Source organism: Aythya ferina, assembly GCF_964211825.1.
Source record: "Aythya ferina genome assembly, chromosome: 26".
NCBI lineage: Eukaryota > Metazoa > Chordata > Aves > Anseriformes > Anatidae > Aythya > Aythya ferina.
Window position 1 is genome coordinate 5,173,308 of NC_140324.1, and position 23,126 is coordinate 5,196,433.

Consider the following 23,126-nt stretch of genomic DNA (forward strand, 5'->3'; position numbering starts at 1 on the left):
GGCGGGGAGAGCCGAACCGCTCCGTCGTGACAGAAAAACCCCTCCACCCTCCCTCCCCTACCCCTTCAGCACCCCCCTATGACAACACACCCCCAAACTACAACCCCCATGATGCCCCGCGCCGGCCTCCCTCCCCCTTCTCCCTCCCCTCCTTCCCCTCCCTCCCCGCCTCTCCCCATAGCAACGCGCGGCGGACTCCAAATCCCAGAATGCCCCGCGCGCACCGCCCCTTCCCCCTTCCCCCTTCCTCCCCCCCCCTCCCCTCCGCCCCCCCCCCTCCCTCCCTCAGGCCGTGTTGTCGCGGCGGCCCTGAGATGGCGGCGGTGGCGGCGGGCGCGGCGGCCGGGGCGGCCCCTCAGCAGCAGCCGCCTCCTCCTCAACAACAGCCGCAGCCGACGGCGGGAGGCCCCGGAGGCTCCGGGGAAGCAGCAGGAGGAGGAGGAGGAGGAGGAGGAGGCGGTGGGGGGGGAGCTGGCGGTGGAGGAGGAGGAGGAGGAGGTGGAGGAGGTGGTGGAGGGGGGGGTGCAGGGCCCGGCCCTGGGGCTGGAGCGGGAGGTGGAGGAGCCGGGCCCGGTGGTGGGGCCGGGGGGGAGTCGTGGTACCTGGCGTTGTTGGGCCTGGCCGAGCACTTCCGCACGTCCAGCCCGCCCAAGGTGCGGCTCTGCGTGCACTGCCTGCAGGCCGTGCTGCCCCGCAAGCCCCCGGCCCGCATGGAGGCCCGCACCCACCTGCAGCTCGGCTCCGTCCTCTACCACCACACCCGCAACGGCGACCAGGCCCGGGGGCACCTGGAGAAAGCGGTGAGCCCCTGGGGAAGGGGGTTTCTAGGGTTGGGGTCTTGTCAGTCATACTCGAGGACTAACCCGCTGTCTTTTCTTGCAGTGGTTGATATCGCAGCAAGTATCCTTTTCCCGGCTGGCAGCGAGAGGTGTTGGAAGAGAGCCCCGCGGACAGAGCCTGGCCCTGGGGATGGGGATTTTTAGCTGCTTGTAATCTGCTTCTGGGCTCGCGGGCCGCTTTCTTGCTGCTTCTGGTGTGTTGAGGAGTTTTGGACGCTGTAGCATTGCTGTTTTGCAGCCGGTGTTTTAATGTTCGCTTAACTCTGGTGCTGCTAGATCCCGCAGTTCGAGGATGTTAAATTCGAGGCAGCCAGCCTGCTGTCAGAGCTCTATTGTCAGGAGGTGAGTGCACTGGGACAGGGTCACTCCTGGATCGTTCTGGGGCTGCAGGGCTGCGTTTAACTTCAGTGTCTTTGTTCCTGGAATACCACATAACTATTAATAAAGGGTTTTATGATGTTTTTAGAGGCCATTTTCAGTATAAATACAAAGTACGATAGCATAAACCTGAAACATTTTGTCTGTCTGATTGTAAAAGTTGGTGCTGGAATTGCAACATGGGGCTTCTACAGCAAAAGAAGTTTGCTCGGCCAAATTTTTTTCTTTTTGAGACAAAAACAGGCTGGAGGGGTGGAAATAGAAGGCTTTTTTTAAGGCTTCTGTTGAATTTATAGGCCCCCTTTATTCTTTATCTGTGAAAAGCCTTAACTGTTTTTTACTTTCCATGAAGGAAATGTTTGCCTTTTCTTTCGCGTGCAGGAAAAAAAGAAAAAAGGCACATTGGAATAGCAGCCAAAGGAGTTAAACAGCTAATACTTTTGAACAGATTTTTATTCAATTATTGTCAATTACTGTTGTGTGATTCTGAATGCTGAAAACTTGGTTTTGTTGCTTTTCATGTTTTCAGGTTCCTAACCAGCCCGACTTTAATTAGGGCTCAACACAGAATACGTCTTGTTTTGAAGTTACTGTTCCTGGTGATGGAAATTCCCAGTAGCCTGGTCTCTGGTTGACTCGGGTGTGTGTTTCTGTTTCAGAATTCGGTGGACACAGCAAAACCTCTGTTACGCAAGGCCATCCAGATCTCACAGCAGACCCCATACTGGCACTGTAGGCTGCTTTTCCAACTTGCAGTAAGTGATTTTATGTTGCTCATCGCGTTACTCTGGCACTGTGGCTGGTAAAACGGCTAGGAAACGTATGTATCGTTCCTTAAAAGGTCTCAGACACCTCTTTATTTTTTCTAACCGTGTTAGCGGAGGGACAGAAGTTACGCTATGAAGCAGTGATGTGTTTGGAGAGTACTGACTGGATCAAGGCCCACTTTACCTGTTGATGATGTGACAGATGGGAGAAAAAAACTGGAAGGACCATCCTGTGGGCTCTATCTAATAGCACAAAACTTTAGAGAGGGAATGAGATAAAACAACACGGCTTGTAGTGAGGGTAAAGGTTCTCACGAAGCTGTTGGAATTGGAGATGGCCAGCCTGAAGTGTTGGTTTGATTATTTTCGGCCTAATCTAGTACCTGGAGCAGAATTGGGGTGGGAAAAGCAGGTGGTACAAAGGCCTCCCAGCGACGTTCCTCTTCTGAACTACACTCTAAGCGTGGCACGGTGGCACAGCTCAGACCATTGTTGCTTCTAGGAAAAACTGGCCCATTTTGGAGTTCAAAGCATTTAATGTTTGCAGTGATCTTTATTTTAGCTGTGTAACTACCCTTTAAAATGCTGCTTCCCCTGAGCGTTTAGATGTATTAGGACAGGACGCTTATCCAGAAAGTTTCCCCTTTGGTGGGAGGAGCTGATTATTGCTGGAGATTTTTTTTTTTCCCAGGTTATGCTTTTTCTCAGCTCCTAACGAGCCTCCGGGTGTTTAACACTAGACTTGAGGGAGCTGATTGCTCTTTTACGGGTACTCTGTAGCAGAGATCTGGTTAGCAAGCAATTTTATCTTTGAAGACTGCCTTAATAGTCACCTGTACTTGTCTTTTACCCCTTCCTGATGAGTTTAAACAAGCAGACCAATTTCTTTGAAAAGGAATTGCGAGCTCCTTTGTGTAGTTTAGGAGCGCTGAATTGTGCAGAGCCTTACTTTCCTATCGATTAAAGGACAAACGTTTACTTTGCAACGAGTTAATGCCCGAGTACTCACAAGAAGCTTAAGCATTTTTCTCGGTGCCTATGCTGAATAGGATCCTTCCTCAAAGCTTGACATTCTGTGCTGGTTTCTTTTCTGCCTGGTATTTCCTTTCCATCTTTTGCTTGACCACAGGGGGCTGTGCGTCTCATTACCTTGGTGTGTGTTTTTCTACAGTTGTCTGGCTTTGCTACCTGAGCCTGGAAAATGTACAAGAACTGGGAGGCTGGAGGGGAGGGAGAGGTGCTCTGGAGGCTCTGCCATCCTTTTCCCATCACCTGCAACACATCTCGCAGACTTCTTCTGCTCCTCATGCTGCAGAACACGCTCTGTTGTGTAACTGTGCAAGTTATCCTTGAGCTTTTCCTGTCTGATCTGCACAAGCTCTCAATAAATTATAACAGCTTTGTATTGTGTGAAACCCGGCTGAGAAATTTTCTTTGAAATGTTACAGGCTTTTTCTGGAGAATGTGAGGTGTTCCTGGAAAACGAATCTAAAATCAGATGATATATTTAATGTGCCAGTTTAGCAGTTGTCACTTGTAAAGCACAGCAGTGCTTTATTTGCAATTTTATTTGGAAAAAAGAAAAAAAAAATAACAGCTCATCGGGCTCTCTAAGAAAAGATGCTGACCTTTTTTGTCCTTTTTTCGTTTCAGCAACTACATACTCTTGAAAAAGACTTGGTATCTGCGTGTGACCTTCTCGGCGTTGGAGCAGAATATGCTCGGGTGGTAGGATCAGAGTATACCAGGTGAGTTCCATTGATGTTGTTGTGTTTTTGTTGTGTGTTTTTTTTTGTTTGTTTTGTTTGTTTGTTTTTTTCACCAAAAAAAATGGTTTGATCTGCTTTTATTTAGTGGTGTTGTCTGTGATTGCTACATGGGTTTTGCAGACAGTATTTTTGAGTGTTCTCTTAGATCTGATAGTTTCTCCAGCTCTAACTTTTTGGGAAAACAAACACAACCAGTTAAGTCTATTAAGACTCTGCAGTGTGTTTTTTTTTTTTTCAAACTGAACTGTGTTTATTGTCTTGATCAGCAAAAGGTTTCCCAGTAGCCTGTCTTCGGCCTTAGCAGCTATTGTAACTGGAACTGTCCAAGGCTTAGAGAAAAACCTGAAGAGTTTGGGATTTTGATTCCTGGTGCTATTCCGTCTAGCTTTCAAATATGCTTTCTGTGGCAGGTTCTTTAATACTGCTTTAACTATCTCCCTTGAGAGGGAGAGTGGCAGACTTTTCCTTTCCCCCCAAGGTTTTTATTTACAGTCATGGTCTGGGTAACTTGTTTTTAGGTTTGATTTTTTTAATTTTTATTTATTTTTTTGGATTATGACGTTGTTTTGTTTAATTTCAGAGCACTGTTTCTGCTAAGCAAGGGAATGGTAAGTTGGATGTACTTTCAAAATAAACTACTTGTTCAACTACTGTAATATAAGTTAGAGTGTAACCTGCCTGAATATAGGCTGTTGGTTTTTAAAGAGCAGATAAACAAGCAGGATACCTTATATATTCTGTTTTGTTCAGTGAGCAAGTGCAGAATTAAAATATTCCTGAAAAAAGCCTTAAGTCTGCAGGTTTCTTTTGGAATTCTTATGGTTAGTTTCTCCCGCTGCCCTTTATAAACATGACAAATAGATGGGTTATGGAAGGAAAAAAGAATAAGTGCAAATTGTTGGAGGCCTTGTGATTAAGGATGAAAATCTGATCATGAAATGGTTGGTGTTCTTGCAAATAGATGTCTTTGCATTATTTTTTTTTTAAATAGACTCATCAATGTGCCTGGGTAACTGCGGTTCTCTAAAGTGTTTAAACTGTTCAGCACAAAAGTTATTTTTATTTTAAATTACAGCTCCTTCTAATGGAACGGAAGCTGCAGGAGGTGCACCCTCTCCTTACCCTGTGTGGACAGATAGTTGAAAATTGGCAAGGAAACCCCATCCAGAAAGAGTCGTTACGCGTGTTCTTCTTAGTCCTGCAGGTCACGCATTACCTGGATGCTGGGCAGGTGCGTGCAGAGGGGGAGGACTGGGCAGAGATGACCTCAGAAGCAGCGATACTTCTGATTCTGGGGGATTTTTGCTGCTACACCTGAGTGGTGAAACGACATCCTTTCCTTCTTACCTGAGGAAAGGCTTACTTTGGTATGCTTGTAACCACGGTGGCCACTGTTCCTTCTCTGTGACATTAGTGGGGATAACAGGCTTTGTGTACTGTTTTGAAAGACGTTTTGAGCATCTGATTGTTGTTAATGCTGGAACTCACTGTTTTGTCATGCTAGCGTAGCGATTTATGCAATAGCTCTGCTCACAAATGTGGAGGTTATTTATTGCCTGGCAAGTTTTCTCCACTGAGTAAATGTTCGTGCATCTGGGCTGCAGCAGCTCTGTCTGAAGTGAATCATCTTTTGCAGGTGAAAAGTGTGAAACCATGTCTGAAACAGCTCCAGCAGTGCATTCAGACCATATCCACGCTGCACGATGATGAAATTCTGCCCAGCAACTCTGCTGATCTCTTCCACTGGCTACCCAAGGAACACATGTGTGTGCTTGTCTACTTGGTGAGCAGCTCTTTTTTACTTAATGTATTGCTAATTAATGGGAAATTGGTTTAAAATGGCCTAGAGCCAGCAGTGATAGATTCTGCAGACCATATGCTGCTTTACATAACACTGACAGTTTAATTCTGCCACAGCATCTGTGAGAATATTGCTTTCAGCGATGTCAGGGTTTGAAGAGACTGTGCAAGAAGTCTGGAAGCTGGAATATAACTTTATTAATATCCAAGCCAAACAACTCTACTTCGTACGAGTTGATTGGATTCTTGACTTCACATTCCTGAAACTAATTACCTCACTTCTTGAATTTGAATTTATTCCTAATTGATGTCAAAATTCAGTTTAAAAAGACTGGTAGCAGAGGAGTTGTGTGAATGCCCAGACTTTTCCTCACTGCTAAGAAAACTTTTTGTAATCTTTCCCATCCTCTCCGGCAGGTGACAGTGATGCATTCCATGCAAGCAGGGTACCTGGAGAAGGCTCAGAAGTACACAGACAAAGCACTAATGCAGCTAGAGAAGCTAAAAAGTAAGGATGAGGGTTATAATTTAGCTGATGTCTAAGATTCCTTTATTTGTTACTAATTTAAATTTTAGAAAAGAAAAATTTGGGAACCCTATTTAGCTCACTAGGACAGGCGGCTATCAGTCTGTTTGTACTGCATTTAAGACCTTTGTTGTGTTTTATATCTTTATTCATTTTGATTTTTGAATTACTTTGACTGTTGAATACAAAAATAGAATTTTGGGGAGGTTTATTCTTGTAAATTGAGCTGTAAACGCGTGCATTTTCTTGGTGCATTTCTCAGTGTACCCATCTTTGGTTATCCAATTTTTTTCTTCTCTAAACCAAGCACGTTTTCCTGATGGCTTTTTCCTCAGCTGGTGTTCAGACTCCCATTCCTGACAGTTCAGGAATTGATTTTGTTGGTGGTGGTGGTGGTTGGTTTGGTTAAACCTGTGCCATCCTTGTAATGGCACGTGGAAGACGAGATGGGTGGTACGCTGACTCTTCTGACCCTAGAGGGTCCAGCCAAAGACATTGCTCTAGATTTGCACAAACGAGTCTTTGTGCTGAGGTCCTGCTGAGCCACCTGCGATTCGAGAGGCTGGCTAGGTGCAGTAGAGGCTGTGTGGTGGGGATGTTCCTATTGTCTTGACTTCACTTACTGAATTACCTCTGTTCCCTCTTCAGTGTTGGACTGCAGTCCTATCTTGTCGTCCTTCCAAGTTATTTTGTTGGAACACATTATCATGTGTCGGCTTGTCACAGGACACAAAGCCACAGCGTTGCAGGAGGTAAAAATGGGGTTTGACCGTTTTCCTGGTTGTGGATGTGTGCAGTTACAATTTAAAAATGTTGGTTTTGAGGAAGATTCTTGGGTTTAGATGGGGATTTCAGCAGTGCTGAACTACTAACAGATATGGTCAGGCCTGATGGTGCCATGGAATTAGCCTCCTCTTAAATTATTTGGTTTAAGAACATTTTGGAGTTGCTCGTGGAGTCAACAGGAATTGATGAGTGGCTAAAACGGGCACCTTCTTCCTGACTGTGGTTGGCAATCTGACCCTGGTGTCTTTTCCCTTTCCCTCAGGTTCTTCACTGAGAGTGGCTCTGAACTCTTCCCCTTTTATTTCCTCTTTGTGTTCCTGTCTTGTCCAAGTGTTTCTCTGCTTTTAAGGGTCCCTGACTTTCTGTCCTTTCTTCCTCTTGGAGAGTTTGGGGAAGGAAGGAGGGGTTCGGTGTTCTCTAATGTGAGAACAAATTGCATGCTTTTTTTCCCATTCTCCCAGGCATTTTTAATTCCTGTTTGTCCACCCCTTATTTATAGGATATATGGCTGCATCATCTCAACCTCTTTTGTCAGTCTTCACATGAATGTACTCTGGGGGGTAATTAGGCAGTTAAAGGAGTAGTCATTGGTTCTGGCTCATAAAGCTCATCACAAGCACATAGCCTTCAGAAGATTTGGATTCTGGTTTTTCTGTTTCGTGCCAGCTCAGATTCTGAGCGTTTCAGAACAGATCTGCTACTTCGTTTGCAGGTGGTGCCACCATATGGTAGAGCTGCTGCAAAGCAAATAATTCAAAACCAGTTCTAGTGTGCGTCTGTGTGGGAGGAACGTGCATGGAGCAGTGTGTGTTCGTCAGCTTGAAGCATGTCTAGCCTCTGCTTTTACCTAAGAGTGTGACTAATGATTCTGGAACCAATCTCTGAAGCATATTGAATGACATGTATGATGCAGTCAGATGGATAGAGGGCAGAAATCAAAATGGAGAGAAGAAATCTTAAAGACCTATTATTCTTTTCCAACAGATTTCCCAAGTCTGTCAGCTCTGCCAGCAGTCCCCCAGATTGTTCTCTAATCACGCTGCCCAGCTGCACACTCTATTAGTAAGTGTCTACAATTAGTAGTAAACTCTTTGTAGGGCTGTACCCAAGACTCACTGAACAGTCACCAGTAACTGACGAGGTCACAGTGATGCAGACAGCAAAATTTCCTGCTGAGCAGTAGGGTCTGCTGTATTGATGGCCTGTCCTGCTGTGGGGGCTCACTGCCAGCGTTGCTGTCAGTCCTAAATCCCCTTTAGAATAGGTGACCCGTGGCATGATAATTAGTACACAGCATAAACACACACGATTTATACTCTGTGTGTTTGAGACTGTGTGTTGGGGTACTGGGTAAGGGGAAGAATTAATCATCACTGTTTGAGTATTACAAGAAATTAAGAGTTTGGTTTTTTATACAGCAATGGGGCTTTTTTTTATTACAGGATTATACTGTTTGGAAGCAGTTTGTATAGAAATTTGTTTTTTCTCAGAACCAAGCAAAACTAAGATTTATTGGTTAACTCTTTTTCCTGCTAATATCCTAAGATTTCTGTGGTTTTGTGCATGCCTTCCTTCTTAGCATTCCGGGCTTGTTATAATTGTGTTATATATTATCTTAGAAATGTCATGTCTTCTACAGGGGCTCTACTGCATTTCCGTTAACTGCATGGACAATGCAGAAGCACAGTTTACGACAGCACTGAGGGTAAGGTTTTCTTCTCAAAATATTTACTGTGGTGGTTCAGTGTGGAGTCGGGCTTGTTGCAGTTGTGTGGGTCACTGAGTTGAGGTTGGAAGAGAAATCTGGAGACTGTATTAGTTTCATGAGTTCAGGTTTTTCTTTGCTGGACGCAGCTCAGGTCAGGATTTGTTAATAGCCAAATATCAGACACTCAATCTGATTATTTTTTTTTGTCTCTGTGTATATATTAAAGGAGAAGATGGGGTGAATTCTGGGTTGGATGCTGGAGGCTTTTGACTGTACTAATGGTGTGTTTGTTCATTTCAGCTCACTACACACCAAGAGTTGTGGGCATTTATTGTGACAAACTTAGCCAGCGTGTACATCAGGGAAGGCAACCGGCATCAAGAGGTAAGCTGCTTGCTGGGTTCTGGCTGTAGTTTTAAAAGTCAGAACATTCTCGGGAGAGAGAGAGAGATGCTACTGTGCTTGGGTTATTCTTTTTCTGGGCATTTTTGCAGAATAGTGCCTTGTCTGGCAGTCAAGCAACTCCATAATCAGGTTAGTGTCAAGTAATAGTAGGGAGCTGGTGGTATCAGCTGGCGTAGCTGCAAACCACCAAAGCTGCGCATTCTGGATCGTACATGGAATTCTCTACAGCACTGGGAAGGAAAGCTTCCAGTTCCCAATGCAGAGTGTGTGGTTAACGCTGTCATCTTGACTCATTCAACCTCTTTGCTTTGGTTTCCATCTTAAGGGTTTTATTAGATTACATAAAACCAAGTAAGATTTAGCTAAACATTTAGCCAGAAATAGGTATATGCATCATGTGTGTTCCTTTTTATTCAGCAGTGTGCCAGAAGCAATATTAATACAAAAATACAGCTGCCTGCAGTCTTCCAGGGATGTGTTTGATCCCTCTGTAGTAGTTTTCTGGAGACATGTTTGCAAGTCTCTTGTGAAGAAGCTATAAATGAACTTCTTCATCAAGCACACAGTACTTACTATTATTTTTGCCTCCTAAGCTTTTTAACGAAGCTCTTTCGTTTGTTTTTTCCTTACTTGATTTCTGGTTTTGATCAAATAACTACTCTGTTACAGTATTTGTACCTTGAGTGGCTCAGTTAAATAACCACTAAAAGTTTTCATTACTATTTTATAGCAACTTCTGTGAAGTTTAAGAAAGTATATTTTGCGTAAAACTATTTTGGGGCCAAAATGAGTATGATAACCCGTAGTGTTGGAATGTTTGTGCTATGATTTAACCAATACAAAGTAAACTTCAGTGCAGTTGTAGTGACTTGGACCATTTTGATTTGATATGCACTTCTCATAAAGAACACTTGCTGTCGATACCAGAAGCCTATGTATGTCAGAAGCACTGATTATCTTTCTTTCCCCTCTCATTTTGTAGCTTTACAGCTTATTGGAAAGGATAAATCCAGACCATAATTTTCCTGTGAGGTGAGAGTTCCAGAAACTATTTGCATGCTGATGTCGCATTGGTGATGGCAATACTGGATTTGTCTCAGGCTTTTTTTTTACAAAGAAAACAAAACAATCAACTTCTTTTCAAGGCAGAAGTTCTGACCAGGCATTAAAAGTAATGTTTTGTGTGGAGATTTGATCATTAGGCAAATTCCTAGAAACCTGTCTGTAATGCATTTAAGCGCTGTACCATGCCTGGATTTCAACGTGTTGCTTTGTTCGTAGCTCTCACTGTCTTCGAGCAGCAGCTTTCTACATCCGAGGTCTGTTCTCCTTCTTTCAAGGACGATACAATGAGGCAAAGTGAGTATGACTCGGTGCGCTCGGGAGGTGGGGAAAAAAGGAGAAACTAAATCAAGCTTTTAAAATAAAAAGGAAAACCCAAAGGCCTTGCTTTCAAACCTCCTGGATCTCCCTGTGGATTTAGTCGACCTCCTGTTTCACTTAGGGCAAATACCACAAAACTGTTTGGTTTAGATCTCTTTGCTTCTGAATAGTAATAATAATACCGGTGCAGTGTTCTGCAGTGGCACATCTGAAAGAAAAGCTTTTCAGAGGAGCATCTGTACTGTAGTCATTTTCGTTAAATGAAAGGTGAGGTTTGGGAATGAAGTGCTTTGTTTAAGGTCACCTGCAGCACACATTTATTCCTGAGCACTAATATTTGCCGACTGGATTAACTTGGTTCTTGATGATGCTTCTTACGCATTGGAGGGAAAGTCGAATTTTTAAAACACTTTATTTCTTCTTCTGTTTTGGTAGACGATTTTTGCGAGAGACACTGAAAATGTCAAATGCAGAAGATTTGAATCGATTAACAGCGTGTTCTCTAGTACTCCTGGGTCATATATTCTATGTGTTAGGGAATCACAGGGTAAGCAAGCCTTCACTGTGTCTGGTATTACTATGTAATTGTTTGACTTGTGATTCTTTCTCCTGAAAGAAAATCAGGACTCTTCCTGAAATTAATCTTGTTCCAAGAACGCTTGTGTATTGGTATCCCACGGAAAGCTGGCAGCTTATTGACTTACATAATTCTGCAGCTGCAATTTGCACATTTAATAACACTTTTAAACAAAGTAGTACTGTTTGGAGTCTATTGTAGAAGTGTGTGTTTCTATAATGCCTGAAATCACTCGAAAAAAGGAGCAGAATAAAAGACAAATAACATCATTCAACTGGATTGGTTGGAAAGAATTGTGGGTACAGGCTCTTCTGAATTCTCATCATATGCCAGAACGCATGAAATATTTCTATTATCTTGCACAACATCAAGGCCATAATTCCTAGGACAGAGCAAAATTCCAGACAGATTTAGATGATGTATTTGGGTTATTGTCCCATTAAGTGTTTCAACTAGTTTGCTGGAACATAGCAGCAGTTAAATTAGGTAAATTTTCTGTCACAAATTGCACATCTCCTATGTATTATATGTTTGTGAGGGGGGAAAAAAAAATACATGTTTTATGTTGATATCTGCTCTTCACCAGGAAAGTAATAATATGGTAGTGCCAGCCATGCAGCTTGCAAGCAAGATACCAGATATGTCTGTGCAGCTGTGGTCTTCAGCTCTGTTGAGAGGTAAGTTGGGAAAAGGTCTTGTACTTAAAATAAGTGGCAAAGAACCCTTTGCTACTAACTACTGTTCAGTATGGGGATGTATGCTAATGCCAGCGCTCACTGAGGACACTAAATGGTGCCTGGATTTGCGAAATACCAATAGAAGTGCAAGAAGCTTTTTGCTTTTTTTTGAGTTATTGATTTTCATCCCCATCAACATCCTGTTTGGTGCAGCACTGATGTACTCTGGTCGCTTTTCCCTGTGGGCTGTAAGGCTCCTGGGGGGAAAGAGAGGCCCTGCAAACCTCCTGCCTGGCTGTGAGTGGTGTGGGGCAGCAGGCAGGTTTCCCTGCTGTGGCTGGATGACAGCTTGCAATATCCAGGGCTGAAGTGGTGACTGGAAAGGGTTCCAGCTCACGCCCGTGCAGGGTCCATTCTGCTGCTGCTGCGCTTTGCTTTGAATGCAGTTCCAGCTGTAGTAAACATTTGATTAGGTTTTGCTCCTGTGTGGGGGCTTTAATAAATACAAGAGGCTATTATATCACTTTATATATAAATATTGTTTAAGCTGACTTACATAGGCCCCAGGATGCTTTGTTCAAATATTGACTAGCTTCTTGGCAGACCGTCAACTTTAATGCTGCAATTGATTTGCTTTCGCTAGAAAATAAAGCAGTAACTCTACCCTTTTTCCAAGAACTTACCCTGCAGCTTCAATTTATATTAAATTGTCATGTTTACTATAAGCATGGTGCCGTGCATTGGGTTCTGCTTTGCTGTAAAACTGCTTCTAGGCAATTGAAATAACTTCTCTCATTCATTTCAATGCGGTAGTTCACATACAAAACTTGCCAATAGTACCATGAAGAACGTGCTCTAGATGAAACACTATCCCTTGTTCAGCTGTCGTTGCCTCCTCTTGTATCCACTAGCCTGCAAAGAGTGAGAGGCCTAATTTCCATTCTGCTTTGATTCTTCTAAAGCTTTCTCTATAGAACCAGTTACCTTCTTTTTTGAAGAAAAAGTGCTAAATCAGAAATAACAAAATGCCAACACATGTTCTTCGATAGGAGGTGCAGTGTCTCAGCCCCTACCACACTATACTACTTATAATTTTTAGCTGAAATTGTGATACTCAGGAGGTTACCAGTCTTAAATCTGATTGGGCTAATACCTCTGAGTCAACCTTAGAAAACAAAAAAAGACACTAGGATCAGCTTTCAGTATATGCAAAGTGGCAAGTTCTGAATTCCCCCAAAAGAAAGGTTTCAGTTTAAAAAAAAAGTTCCTTGACCTCTGAAACCCATGTGGTCGCATCGCAGATCTGCGGTGAGAAACTCGTGAGTCTCTCTTGTTCCCACTAGATGGTGCTAGAAGCTAAAAGATAATGCAAAGGGCTCAGGGGCTTTCATTGGAGTGAGAAGTTTTGTTTTTTTCCTTTTAGAAGTATTATGGTGTTATTTTTAAGGATTGGAAAGTAAAATAACACCAAATCCCGCAGTGTGCACTGCCAGTACTATTGGAATAAGGAAGGTTTCATGTTCTCTGCATGCCCCTGCTTCTCTTAAAAGGGGTTTTTATTCTGAAATTAGATGAGGTTGGTATATGGGCTGTTTAAATTAATTCATTAAATAAATACAGGGAACAGTCTTCTCAGATAAGAGAGCTGATCAGTTTAAAATAGGTATGAACAGTGCTCTCTGGTGAGCAGACGATGCTCTTGTCTTTCAGACCTGAACAAAGCCTGTGGAAATGCAATGGATGCACATGAGGCAGCGCAGATGCATCAAAACTTCTCACAGCAGCTCCTCCAGGACCACATCGAGGCATGCAGTCTTCCAGAACACAATTTAATCTCGGTAAGGGATCTTCATCTTTCAATTAATGAGTGTTCTTGAGGCAAAACACTGTGCTTTGCTTTCCTTTACTATTCCTGTGAGGTCTTGTGTTTCCTAAAACTATTTTATTGGTACTCCAGAATTGTTTATTTACTTTTTATGGCTTTTGTAGCAGGTAGCCACTTCATTTTGGTGACAACTGTCACTTTTGAAAGAAATTTACTATGTAGTCAGGTTTAATTTTATTGTTCAGATCACCCAATCAACCTTGTTATGGGGAATGCTTTATTGTACACTGCCAGAAGTACAGTTTTTATTGATATTTCAGCTTTTATGAGTGCTCTCCTTATCTATAAATCTAAATTTCCAGTTAATACGATATTTGATGTCTGTATAGCAATTAGATTAAGGTGTAACTTTTTGTGGACTTCAAATATCGATGTTCTTCCTGTCAGGAACTTTCAACATTGTTTAAAAAATGCTGAAGGCTTTTCTACACTGGAATCCAGCAAGGGTCTGAGATAACTTACTGTTTTAGAGTGAAATAATGGCCAAATGTGAAGTCAAGGTGCAAGGAAATTTGACGTCTTTTTCCCCACATTTACTTTTGGGGAGAGGAAAGGGGGAAAAGGAGGCCAAGAGGAAGAAGCAAATTGCTGGCTTTGGTCACAAAGGGATCCTGAGACCCATGGGTGGTGTGGCCCGTTTTGGGAAATGCCCACAGCCAGATGCCTGGGGGCCAGGCACAGAGACTGGAGGCTCCAGCCTCGCCGTCTTTGCTTGCCATTGCTGGTAATGCATAACCCACGCTAGATTAAATATATGGAGGGGAAAGAAGGTTTAAAAAAGAAACATTAAATTTGCCCATTTCAGAAGATTTTGATAAATCTGAGAGGAAAATATTCTAGTGATGAAATAGGTGAGAACCAGAGGCTTTGCTCACTCTGGAAACACTGCGGCTGCAGTGTAGTCCCGGCTCACACAGACACATCCAAATTTAGGTGCATCCTTTGTGCAAGTCACGGTTTCCCCTGTTGGGACTGTCAGACTTCACCTGTAAGAGCAGGAAATGCTTTCACTTGATTGCCATTCACCCTGGATTCCTCCTGGCAGTCAGCTAGGTTTGGAATGACGGGCATGTGGAGTGGCTGCAGTTCAAAAGAAATACCAGCCCAGGGAACTCCACGTGTGCGAAACAAAGTCAAACCTGACCCTCAACTTCTTGTCCTGAAATCTTTAATTATCTCGAGGTAGTGAATGTCTGTATGGCGAGCTCCTTCCTCTGGCATCACTGCCATTCCTCTTCTCCCTGGGTAGAGGCTGTAGGATTTTCATGCTGTTTGTTATCTTTCAGTGGACAGATGGACCACCTCCTGTACAGTTCCAGGCACAGAACGGACCCACCACCAGCCTGGCCAGTCTCCTGTGAAACAGAATAACTATCAGGACAGTGTGTTTAAACAGAAACAAGCAAAAAAGCCAAAAAAAAAAAAAAATAGGAGAAAAATTAATTGCAAAATCTTTTCTTCAAAGAAAAGGCAGCAAATTCCTCTTCTAGTGAGGGCCTTGTAGGAAACGGATTGCATAAAGACAACGTACATTTCATAGACTTGCAAAGTGAGAAGGGCATTTTAAGCTGCTTTTACATAATATGTGTGAATATACAGCTAGTGTGTATATATCTACTGGTTGTAATCTGCTTTCCTCTTACTGAGAATTAAGGTTTAGTCCAAAGGACACTTGTTCCTTAAATTGTTAGATACTTGCTTTTTAAAAAATTGTCACAGCAAACGAAGAGGACTTGCACAGTTTGGAATACCAATTGTATTCTAAATACTTAAACCTTCCCTGAAGTATGATGCATGCCAGTTTTAATGTTTTCTGTGCCCTTCCACTCCTGGGAACAATGGGATTAAATCATGATTGATTGTAGGGTGCCCTAAAGTTCTAAATTTAGCTTCTGAGGTAATATTCTTTCCTCTTCATTGTGTGCAAGTCATTGCCAGCGCTGTTTGTAGCCTTGCAGTGAAGGTAACGCTGAGGTCGGTGAGATCTGAGTTCTGACGGACGGGGTGTTTGCAGCCAGGGGTGAGTTACGCTCCTCGGGGTGGCCTCCAGGCTGAGCAGAGCAGGCTTGCACTGTCACTAGAGGAGCCGATTCCATGTCCTGGATTCATGAGTCTGTGACAGTATGTGCCACCACTTGGTCCTCATGAGGGTCTCTTCCTTCTTTCTCCCTGCACTGTTGATGCCCAGACCCCCAGGGTAAGGCAGAACCACAGCTCTTTCTGTCTCTGCTACTTCACAGTGATTTGTACTGAAGGAGGAAATTTCGCCTCCTCCTGTCTAGGCCAAGCAACTGGGAAGCAGCATTTTGAATCTCTACTGCAGCCTCACCAAGGCAAGGCAGCATCTGTGCCTTAATGATTTTCACAAACGATTGAAGTGAGTTAAACTAGGTGGTTGAAAGCCAGATCCGATAGAAGCAAGAGGCTTACGAGAAAAATTAAACTCTAGTCTTGCACTTGGCAAAACCATACATTTCCAAAGCTTTTTTTGTGCTAGTGTTCCTGGTTTAGCTCAGTTTTTTTGAACTCTTCAGCTGGTTAGGCTCCCTGGATTTGCCTGTGCTTCTGCAGCTGTCCTGAAACAGGAGAGGCACGGCCCAAGTTTGTTCTGTAGGAAGCAGTACAGAAATTGTTAATTCCACGAAGCACCGGCAGCCTTATAGCAAGGATCTGTGCCGGTCCGTTGTAGTGTGATGTAAAGGCTCGTGGGGTCAAATAAAGGTGTTTTGCTCCCTTCATAGCCCTGCATATTTATCTCCCAATTTTAAAAGGGAAGGGGAAAGGAATCTGCTAGACAAGTTCCTTTTGTAGGGCTTTGTGTGATTGCTTTTTTTTTTTTTTTTTTTTTTTTTTTTTGAAAGAGAAGGAGAATGTTTTCAATGAAATATTTGACCCCTCAAACATTTAGAATTTATGGTAAAAACAGTCCTGTGAAACCTGTATTTAATGGTCATTCTTTTTGGTCTTTTTTTTTTTTTTTTTTGCTCATTCATTTTTTTTCTGTCTAGCAACAGCTCACACAGACACCTGCACTTTATAATCTGAACCCCTCAGTTTTAACCACTGACTGATACAAAAGGGACAAGTTCTTGTCCAAGTACCAAAACAAGATGTTTTGCTTCCTCTATCAGACGTGATGGTGGTTTAGCTCCTGTTCTCAGTTACTCTCGCAGAAGCTGTGTGTCCTTTAGGCCTTTAGGAAAAACGTGACCTCAATATTCGTGTAGGGAAAGAATATGATTAGGGTTGCAAGAAGAAAGCTCAATGCCATTTGAAAGTCTCACGTATTCCCTAAAAACTGCCCAAAAAAGGGAAGCTGTGAGCTCTGTTACTGTCCAGGGTAGTTGCAGATAGCAGGTACAGGCAGAATCCATGTGGATGGGAGCTATTTTGTGTTGCTTGCTGCAGTGTTTGTCGAGACAGAGCATCCTGTGTCTGCCAGAAAGTTTGAGTACAGGTCCTGTGCCCTCAAACTCTGCTGTTGTGGTGCAGCTTCCAGGTGAGAGGAGGTCGATTTTGGTGGGGAATGGTCAGGTTAATTCCACCTTAGGAATATTGATACCACATGGATTTTAGGTCTTTATTTTATTTATGTATGGGAAGTAGTATCTCTCCTGGGCTGTTCCCTCTACTGAATGCTCTCAGGAAGTCACTTGGGTTGCAAGAAAGTCCGTGCCTGTTTTAAGCACCTAAATGCCATGGGGGTTTTCTCAGCAGTGCTCCTAGCAGCTGAGGAATGACTACTAACTGAAAAAGGTAGTACCCGAGTACTTTAAAATTTGCCAGTCCCATCCAAATAATACAGATTTATTTTCTTCTGTCACCCAATCTGAGGCTGTTTAGCTGATACATATCGATGGCAACTATACTAAATCACTTCAAATGTTGGCCAAAAAAGCGCTGCTCCTATAAGGCAGTACTTAAAATTTCAAAACATAATTATAACAACTCTGGAGAGCTGTGGTTTGAGCTGAGTTTAAGTAAAGCATTTGCAGCAAGCAAGATATCCAAGTGCCCGTGCGGGCAGCTGCATCTCCCGAGCTTTCCTTCCAGCTCTGGGAGCTGCGTTGCCCAGGTCTGTGTTACGGGAGAGTGTTTGCAGTGGCAATTTTCTGGCTCCTCGTTGCACAAACTAGGCTGCTTTGTAGTTCAAATCCCTTGCCGGTCTGTTCTCAGGAGGGAAGGAAGTACTTGAGGGAAAGGCTTGCCTGCTCGCTTCTGATGTAAGTACGCTCAGGTTTTCACCAGGAACCACTAGCCAAGGGTGGTAGCTGAACTTGGAATGTCAGGAAGAAGAACCTGGGCTTTCCCGGTGTGTGAGGAGCCAGCTTCACCTGGGCTTTCCTTCCGTGCAGAGTGGCGCCTCGGGCTGAGCTGAGGCATTGACCCACAGCCCTGCGGAGCTCAGAACTCAGCTCCACCTCCAAAGTCCTCTTCCCGTCACAGAACTTCAAAAATCATGTAAATTTGAAAATAACTTGGTGATTTTCTATCTCTGAAATTCAATGTACATTTGTTACAATGTACAGTGCTTTTTAACTACACTTGTATATTAAATTATTTAATAGTTTTTGCTTTTCAGTATCTTTTGTATGTAGCAGAGATTTAAACAAGGACCTCATAACTGAAGTTCTTCCTAATTTTTGAATGCGTATGTAAAGTTGAACAGAAAACTAGAAGTTTACAGTTTACAATGTTCTGTTAAGTGCTTGGTCTGTCTAACTTGATTTGAACAACATATTTCTAATCTTTCTTGTCCGATCATTCTCTATGAAAACAAACACGAAGTCTTTTATGAACTTCTAAAAAAAATTATTCTTCTAAAGATGTAATTTAGAAAACTGTACAGTTTTTTTCTCTAGTATTTTTAAATGAGTAGCGAGAACTTAAAACAGAAGCATCTAATCACTGTTTTGTAGATAGTGTAAAAACTTATGTATGTATAGAGAATGCAGTCTGAAGAACAGTGTTTGCCTGTTGTGTTTCATTTCCTACAGCATGACCATCAGAAAGGCCCATGTACATAGGAAATTGGATCAGTTTGGGGGTTGGGGGATTTAAAAACGAAAAGGAAAAAAAAAAAAGACTTCATCTCCTGTCATCCCATACGTGCACTCAGTGACACCGTGAGCAGAACTTGACAAAATATTAGGGCCTTAAGTTGTGACGCTGCCTATAGACACATGGGGGTACAACTTATTCCGTGTTGCTCCACCACTTTGATTTTTCTCAGTTTTCCAATTTGCCAGAAAGTCAAATCATGATTGAAAGGGTACTGTGATGTCCCATTTTACTTTACTGACCTCTCCAAATCATGCCGAATGAACCTGTTTCCTTAGTGTACGGCAGTTCTGGCCACAGGGGTGAGAACTGCTGAGCGAGAGGAAGCCCAGCCGGTAGTTTAGGCTGTGCAGAACACTTGGAGAAATCAGGATGAAATAACACCTGTCTGTGCTCTTCTACTGTCTGTCTGAGCAAGTGTATTTAATTGTTTCCTGCAGTGAACTTTTAAATGTTATGTCGGGTTTGTACAATGTATTGTTAAGTGTTTGTAGTTCTCCATAAGTAGCAGGATGTGTACCTTCTGCCAGTGCTCCTTTCCCAAGCTGTAAATACAGTAACTCGTGTAATGGGATGGAACCAGGGGCATTCGTTTTTGCCTTTGTTTCCTCTCGTTTTCTATATTAGAAGAATTTTTAAATAAAGTTTAATTTTACTTCTTCTAGCAGCTTGTAGAACACTAATTCCTTAAGCTAATCTGCCGGCAGCCCTGCCTACGAAGGATGCGTTTTGTGTGGAGGGCAGGAGGCCGTGTGTGCTCATCGGTGCACGAGGAGCAGGCTACCTGGGGAGGTGGCGGGCAGGGAGCCACGGGGCCCGCAGCTGGCATGCCTGTGCCGTGGGCGAGGGCTCCTGCCCTGGAAGGAGAACCAGAATTTCCTGACTGGGATCGTCCGCCCGACTCCTCGCCTCAGCAGTGCTGGAGAAGCGGCTGAGGGTGGCAAGGAGCATGGTTTAGGGACTGCTGCTGGAGCCCTGGCACATGTCTAGGGTAAAACAAGGCTGCTCTGGATTCGTTCAACGCCTGGGATTATTTTTTTTTAATTTAGTGTAGGACAGAAGTATTTCTCACTGCATTCAGGAAGGATACTGGCTATGCTTGATCTTCACAGATAGGATCTGGTTTACAGGAAGATTGGTTTGTCTCTTTTTTTCCAAAATTTAAATGTTTCTGCCAGGTACTTTGACATTTAGAATTTAAATTTAAAAGGAAGAAGATACTGAACTGATTTGTCTGCAAGTGAAACTTTGAAGAAACTAAAAATTTTAGAATTTACTGCATACCATCTCCAAAACATTATCTGAGCTGCTAAACTAGTGCCTTAATTTCATCCTAGATGCAAGAGTAGGTTTTGTTCCAACAAGTTACTCTCTTTGTGAAAATTTTAACCCAAGTGACAGCCTTGGGGAAAAAAAAATATTGACAGGTTTCTGCAAATAACTTCACCCGGCTGCTGGGCGATAGAATCTTGTGCTAGACCTGCCCTAAAACTCTGCTGGTGACACAGGGAGGGAAATGGAGATACACATCTGTGTGGTACTGGTGGATTAAAGCATCCCTTCAGAGGGATCCCAGCCTCAGTGCTTCACCACGAAGTTTTGAATGGCCTGAGGTGAAGCCAGGAGCTGTTGGTGCTTTGTAAGTCATCAACCAGAGCAAGAACTGGTTGTGAGCTCTACTGTTAACCCCTTCACCGTGTGTAACGAAAAGGGGTGGTAAAGGGTGGAGGAAGGCACTTTCTAACAAAAATTGTAGTCAGGATTTTAGAAAGGATATTGAACACAAAGTTAACACAAATTGTGGATCTCCAGAGTGGAAAACAGCTCGAAAAAGCTGAGTACGTTGGAATTTTCCTACCATGAATACAGGATATGCTCCAGGAGCAGGTACTGGGTGATGAGATGTGGATTCTCGTTCAGGTTCTGCTCTTTTCTTGTAAAAGCCTTGATTGCTCGCCTTCTGCTTTCACTTCCCCACTTCAGCAAAGGGAAGCACACTGACCTGTGCTTATTAAACGTACAGATTATGAATGAAAATAAATAAGCGTTATTTCTTTTTTTACCCTTTTGAAACCAGCGCCTAAATAACCTCATGAAAAGACGCATCCCGCCCTGCCAACTGCCTCAGCTGCTTGTGGAAAACACCCGCTGGAAAAACGGTGCTGGAATTACGAAAAACGTGACGGGAACCGTGCTTTATCCCCCTCCCCCGTCCCCCCCCCGCTTCTAACCTTGCTTCACCCGAGACTTTATTCTCCCTTTCTCGAAGCGGCAGCACCGAGTAGCAGGTCCCGAGGGGTTAACGGGTGTGTATGTGGGGGGGGGGGGGGCTAATTAACCTAATTAACACCCCTCAGAGGAGAGCCGCGGGGGTTCCTCAGCTTTCCGCCGGAGGTGCGGCGGCGACGGGGAAACGCCGGAGCACCCCTGCCCTAGATGAGGGGAAGGAAACGGGGCTGAGTCACCGCCGCCCCTATCCGCGGCCCCAGCCCGGCCTGCGCGGGCGGATAAGGGCGGCCGCGGCCCCTCCCCTCCCCGCGGGCCGCCCGGCCCTCAGGCGGCCCCGCTCCCCGGGGGCGGTCAGCCCCGCGCCTCACGGCCCGGCCCCGCCCCCTCCGCTCTCATTGGCTCGCCTCACCCCCCCCCGCCTCGCGCCGCGTGAAGCCGGTTGGCCCAGCGGCTTGCCCATCAGCGCGCCGCCCCGCCTCTTTTCCTCACAGCTTAGAGCGGGAAGGGGGGCGGGCCGAAAGAGAGCTCTAACTACCGATTGGCCGGCGGGGGCCGGAGGGCGGCTTTTTATTGGGCGAGGAGTGAAGGGGGAAAAAAAAAACAAAAAAACACAACAAACCACCGCCCACTCCACGGAGCCGGGGGCGGGGCCAGCGGAGCTTGGCCGAAATCTGCCTAGCAACCGGCGGGTGGGCGGGAAAAGGCGGCCGCCACAGGAGTCCCGCGCTGCCTGAGGGGGGGAGGCGGTGAGGGAGGAGGAGGAGGAGGAGGAGGAGGAGGAAGAGGAGGAGGGAGGGGGGTAAGGGAGGAGGGAGGAGGGAGGGAGCGAGGCGGGGTCTCCCTGCGCGCGCAGCCCCCTCCTCCGTCCCTCCCTCCCTCCCTCCTCCTGTCAGTGGCCACCTGAGGGAGCCGCCTCCCCTCCCCCCACGGCCCCAGTCCGGCCCGGGCCCCGCTGAGGAGGAGGAGGCGGCTCCGAGGGGGCTGAGGAGAGTGAGTGACAGCGGGACCCCCCCCCTGCCCCCCCCCACACCCCCCCCCCCTTCAACGGCACGGGGACAGCGAGGAAAAGGGGCCCGGGGGGGGGCGATAAAAGGCGGGGGGGGGGCGCCCCGAGGGGACCCCGGGGGCTGAGGGGGGAGGGGAGGGGAGAGGAGGGGGAGGGGGAGGGGAGGGCCCTGAGGGGGTGTAGGGGGGGGGAAATGGGGGAGGGGAAAGGGGGGGGGGAGGTTGAAGGCCCCCCCCTGGGGTTGAGGGGGGAGGGGAGGGCCCGGAGGCCTCTGGGGGATTGGCCCCGGGGTGGGGGTGGGGGAGGGGAAATTAAAAAAAATTAATAATAATTAAAGTGTGGAGAGGGGGAGGGGAGGAGAGCGGCTGGGGAGCTGCCCGGTGGTCAGGGGGGGAGGGCAAAAAGGGGAGGGGGGGGGCAGCTCCTGGAACACCCCCCCATAGGGGGCAGGAGCGGGGCCACGGGGGGGGGAGGAGGGGAAGGGCAGGGCCGGCGGGGAGGGGAAGGGACAGCAGGGGAAGGGAGAAGAGGGCGAGGACCTGGAGGGGGGGTGAGGTGCCCCGGAGCCCCCCCCTCAGGAGCAAAGTGGCACCCCAGGACGGGACAGGACAGAGCTGGGTGGTGGGGGGGGGGGAACCCCAAAAGATTGGGTGCCCCCCTGAGGGGGGGAGCGGGGCGAGGAGGTGGCCCCCGGAGGGGACCTGCCGGGGAGGAACAAAAAACAAAAAAAAAAAGAAAAAGGAAAAAAAAAATCAAACAACAACAACAAAAAAAAAAAAAACAGCATTTGCTTGCTGGAGGGTGCCAGATGGGTTGGATTCGCGACAGGACTTAAGATGGAGGTGGTTGGTGGGGCCGGTGCCAAAGCCGAGGACTTCTGCCCGGCTTTGGGGATGCGCGGAGGTTCCGTGTGCTCCTCGCCGCGGCGTCGCGCTCGCCTCGGGAACTCAATTACTTTCTTTTTCTGGCAGCGTTTCATCTCTGTACGACTTCTTTTTTTTTTTTTTTGGGGGGGGGGGGGGATTTAGTTTGTACGCGAGACGAGCTCGATTCAAAATAAAGTTATATCCTGTCTGTGGTCTACCACCTTCTCCTCACCCCCAGCGATCTGCCATGTTTCACAGAACCTCTATAGGTGGCTTTTTGAAAAAAAAAATCTAATCCGTTATTAATTTTCTATCCCTTTCGCCACTTTTTTTCTGTCTTTGTGATAAGCGTGGTGAAAAGCTAGAGAGAGAAGAAGGAGCGTGCATAGGAGCTGCGTGCACTGGCAGTTGCTGTAGGTAAAAGAATTGTGAGTTTAAGTGCTGAGAAGTGTCTAACTTCACAA

At 45.5% G+C, this 23,126-nt stretch overlaps 2 protein-coding genes and 1 long non-coding RNA gene across 7 annotated transcripts in view; 2 read left to right on the plus strand and 1 right to left on the minus strand.

Annotated features, from left to right (window-relative positions):
- Positions 1-311: 311 nt before the first annotated feature.
- On the plus strand, positions 312-19,225 carry MAU2 (MAU2 sister chromatid cohesion factor). Its single transcript, XM_084498964.1, has 19 exons — positions 312-800; positions 883-900; positions 1,116-1,181; positions 1,877-1,972; positions 3,638-3,732; positions 4,334-4,361; positions 4,829-4,984; positions 5,390-5,536; positions 5,971-6,061; positions 6,728-6,831; positions 7,850-7,927; positions 8,505-8,570; positions 8,874-8,957; positions 9,961-10,010; positions 10,260-10,337; positions 10,797-10,908; positions 11,525-11,615; positions 13,326-13,453; positions 14,787-19,225. The coding sequence occupies exons 1-19, from the start codon at positions 315-317 to the stop codon at positions 14,859-14,861; spliced, it is 2,049 nt and encodes a 682-aa protein (XP_084355090.1). The 5' UTR covers positions 312-314; the 3' UTR covers positions 14,862-19,225.
- LOC311424117 lies at positions 14,652-21,073 on the minus strand. The gene is made up of 3 exons (XR_014685992.1): positions 20,793-21,073; positions 20,420-20,563; positions 14,652-14,855 (listed from the first exon to the last, which is right to left on the minus strand). It is a non-coding gene; the product is annotated as an uncharacterized lncRNA (long non-coding RNA).
- A 585-nt stretch (positions 21,074-21,658) lies between these two features.
- Positions 21,659-23,126, plus strand: part of GATAD2A (GATA zinc finger domain containing 2A) — a 63,069-nt gene continuing 61,601 nt past the window's right edge. For all 5 annotated transcript variants that reach the window (XM_084498965.1, XM_084498973.1, XM_084498974.1 and 2 more), the window contains exon 1: positions 21,659-21,780. The gene's annotated coding sequence lies outside the window, so the exon portion shown is untranslated. The remainder of the gene's footprint in view (positions 21,781-23,126) is intronic.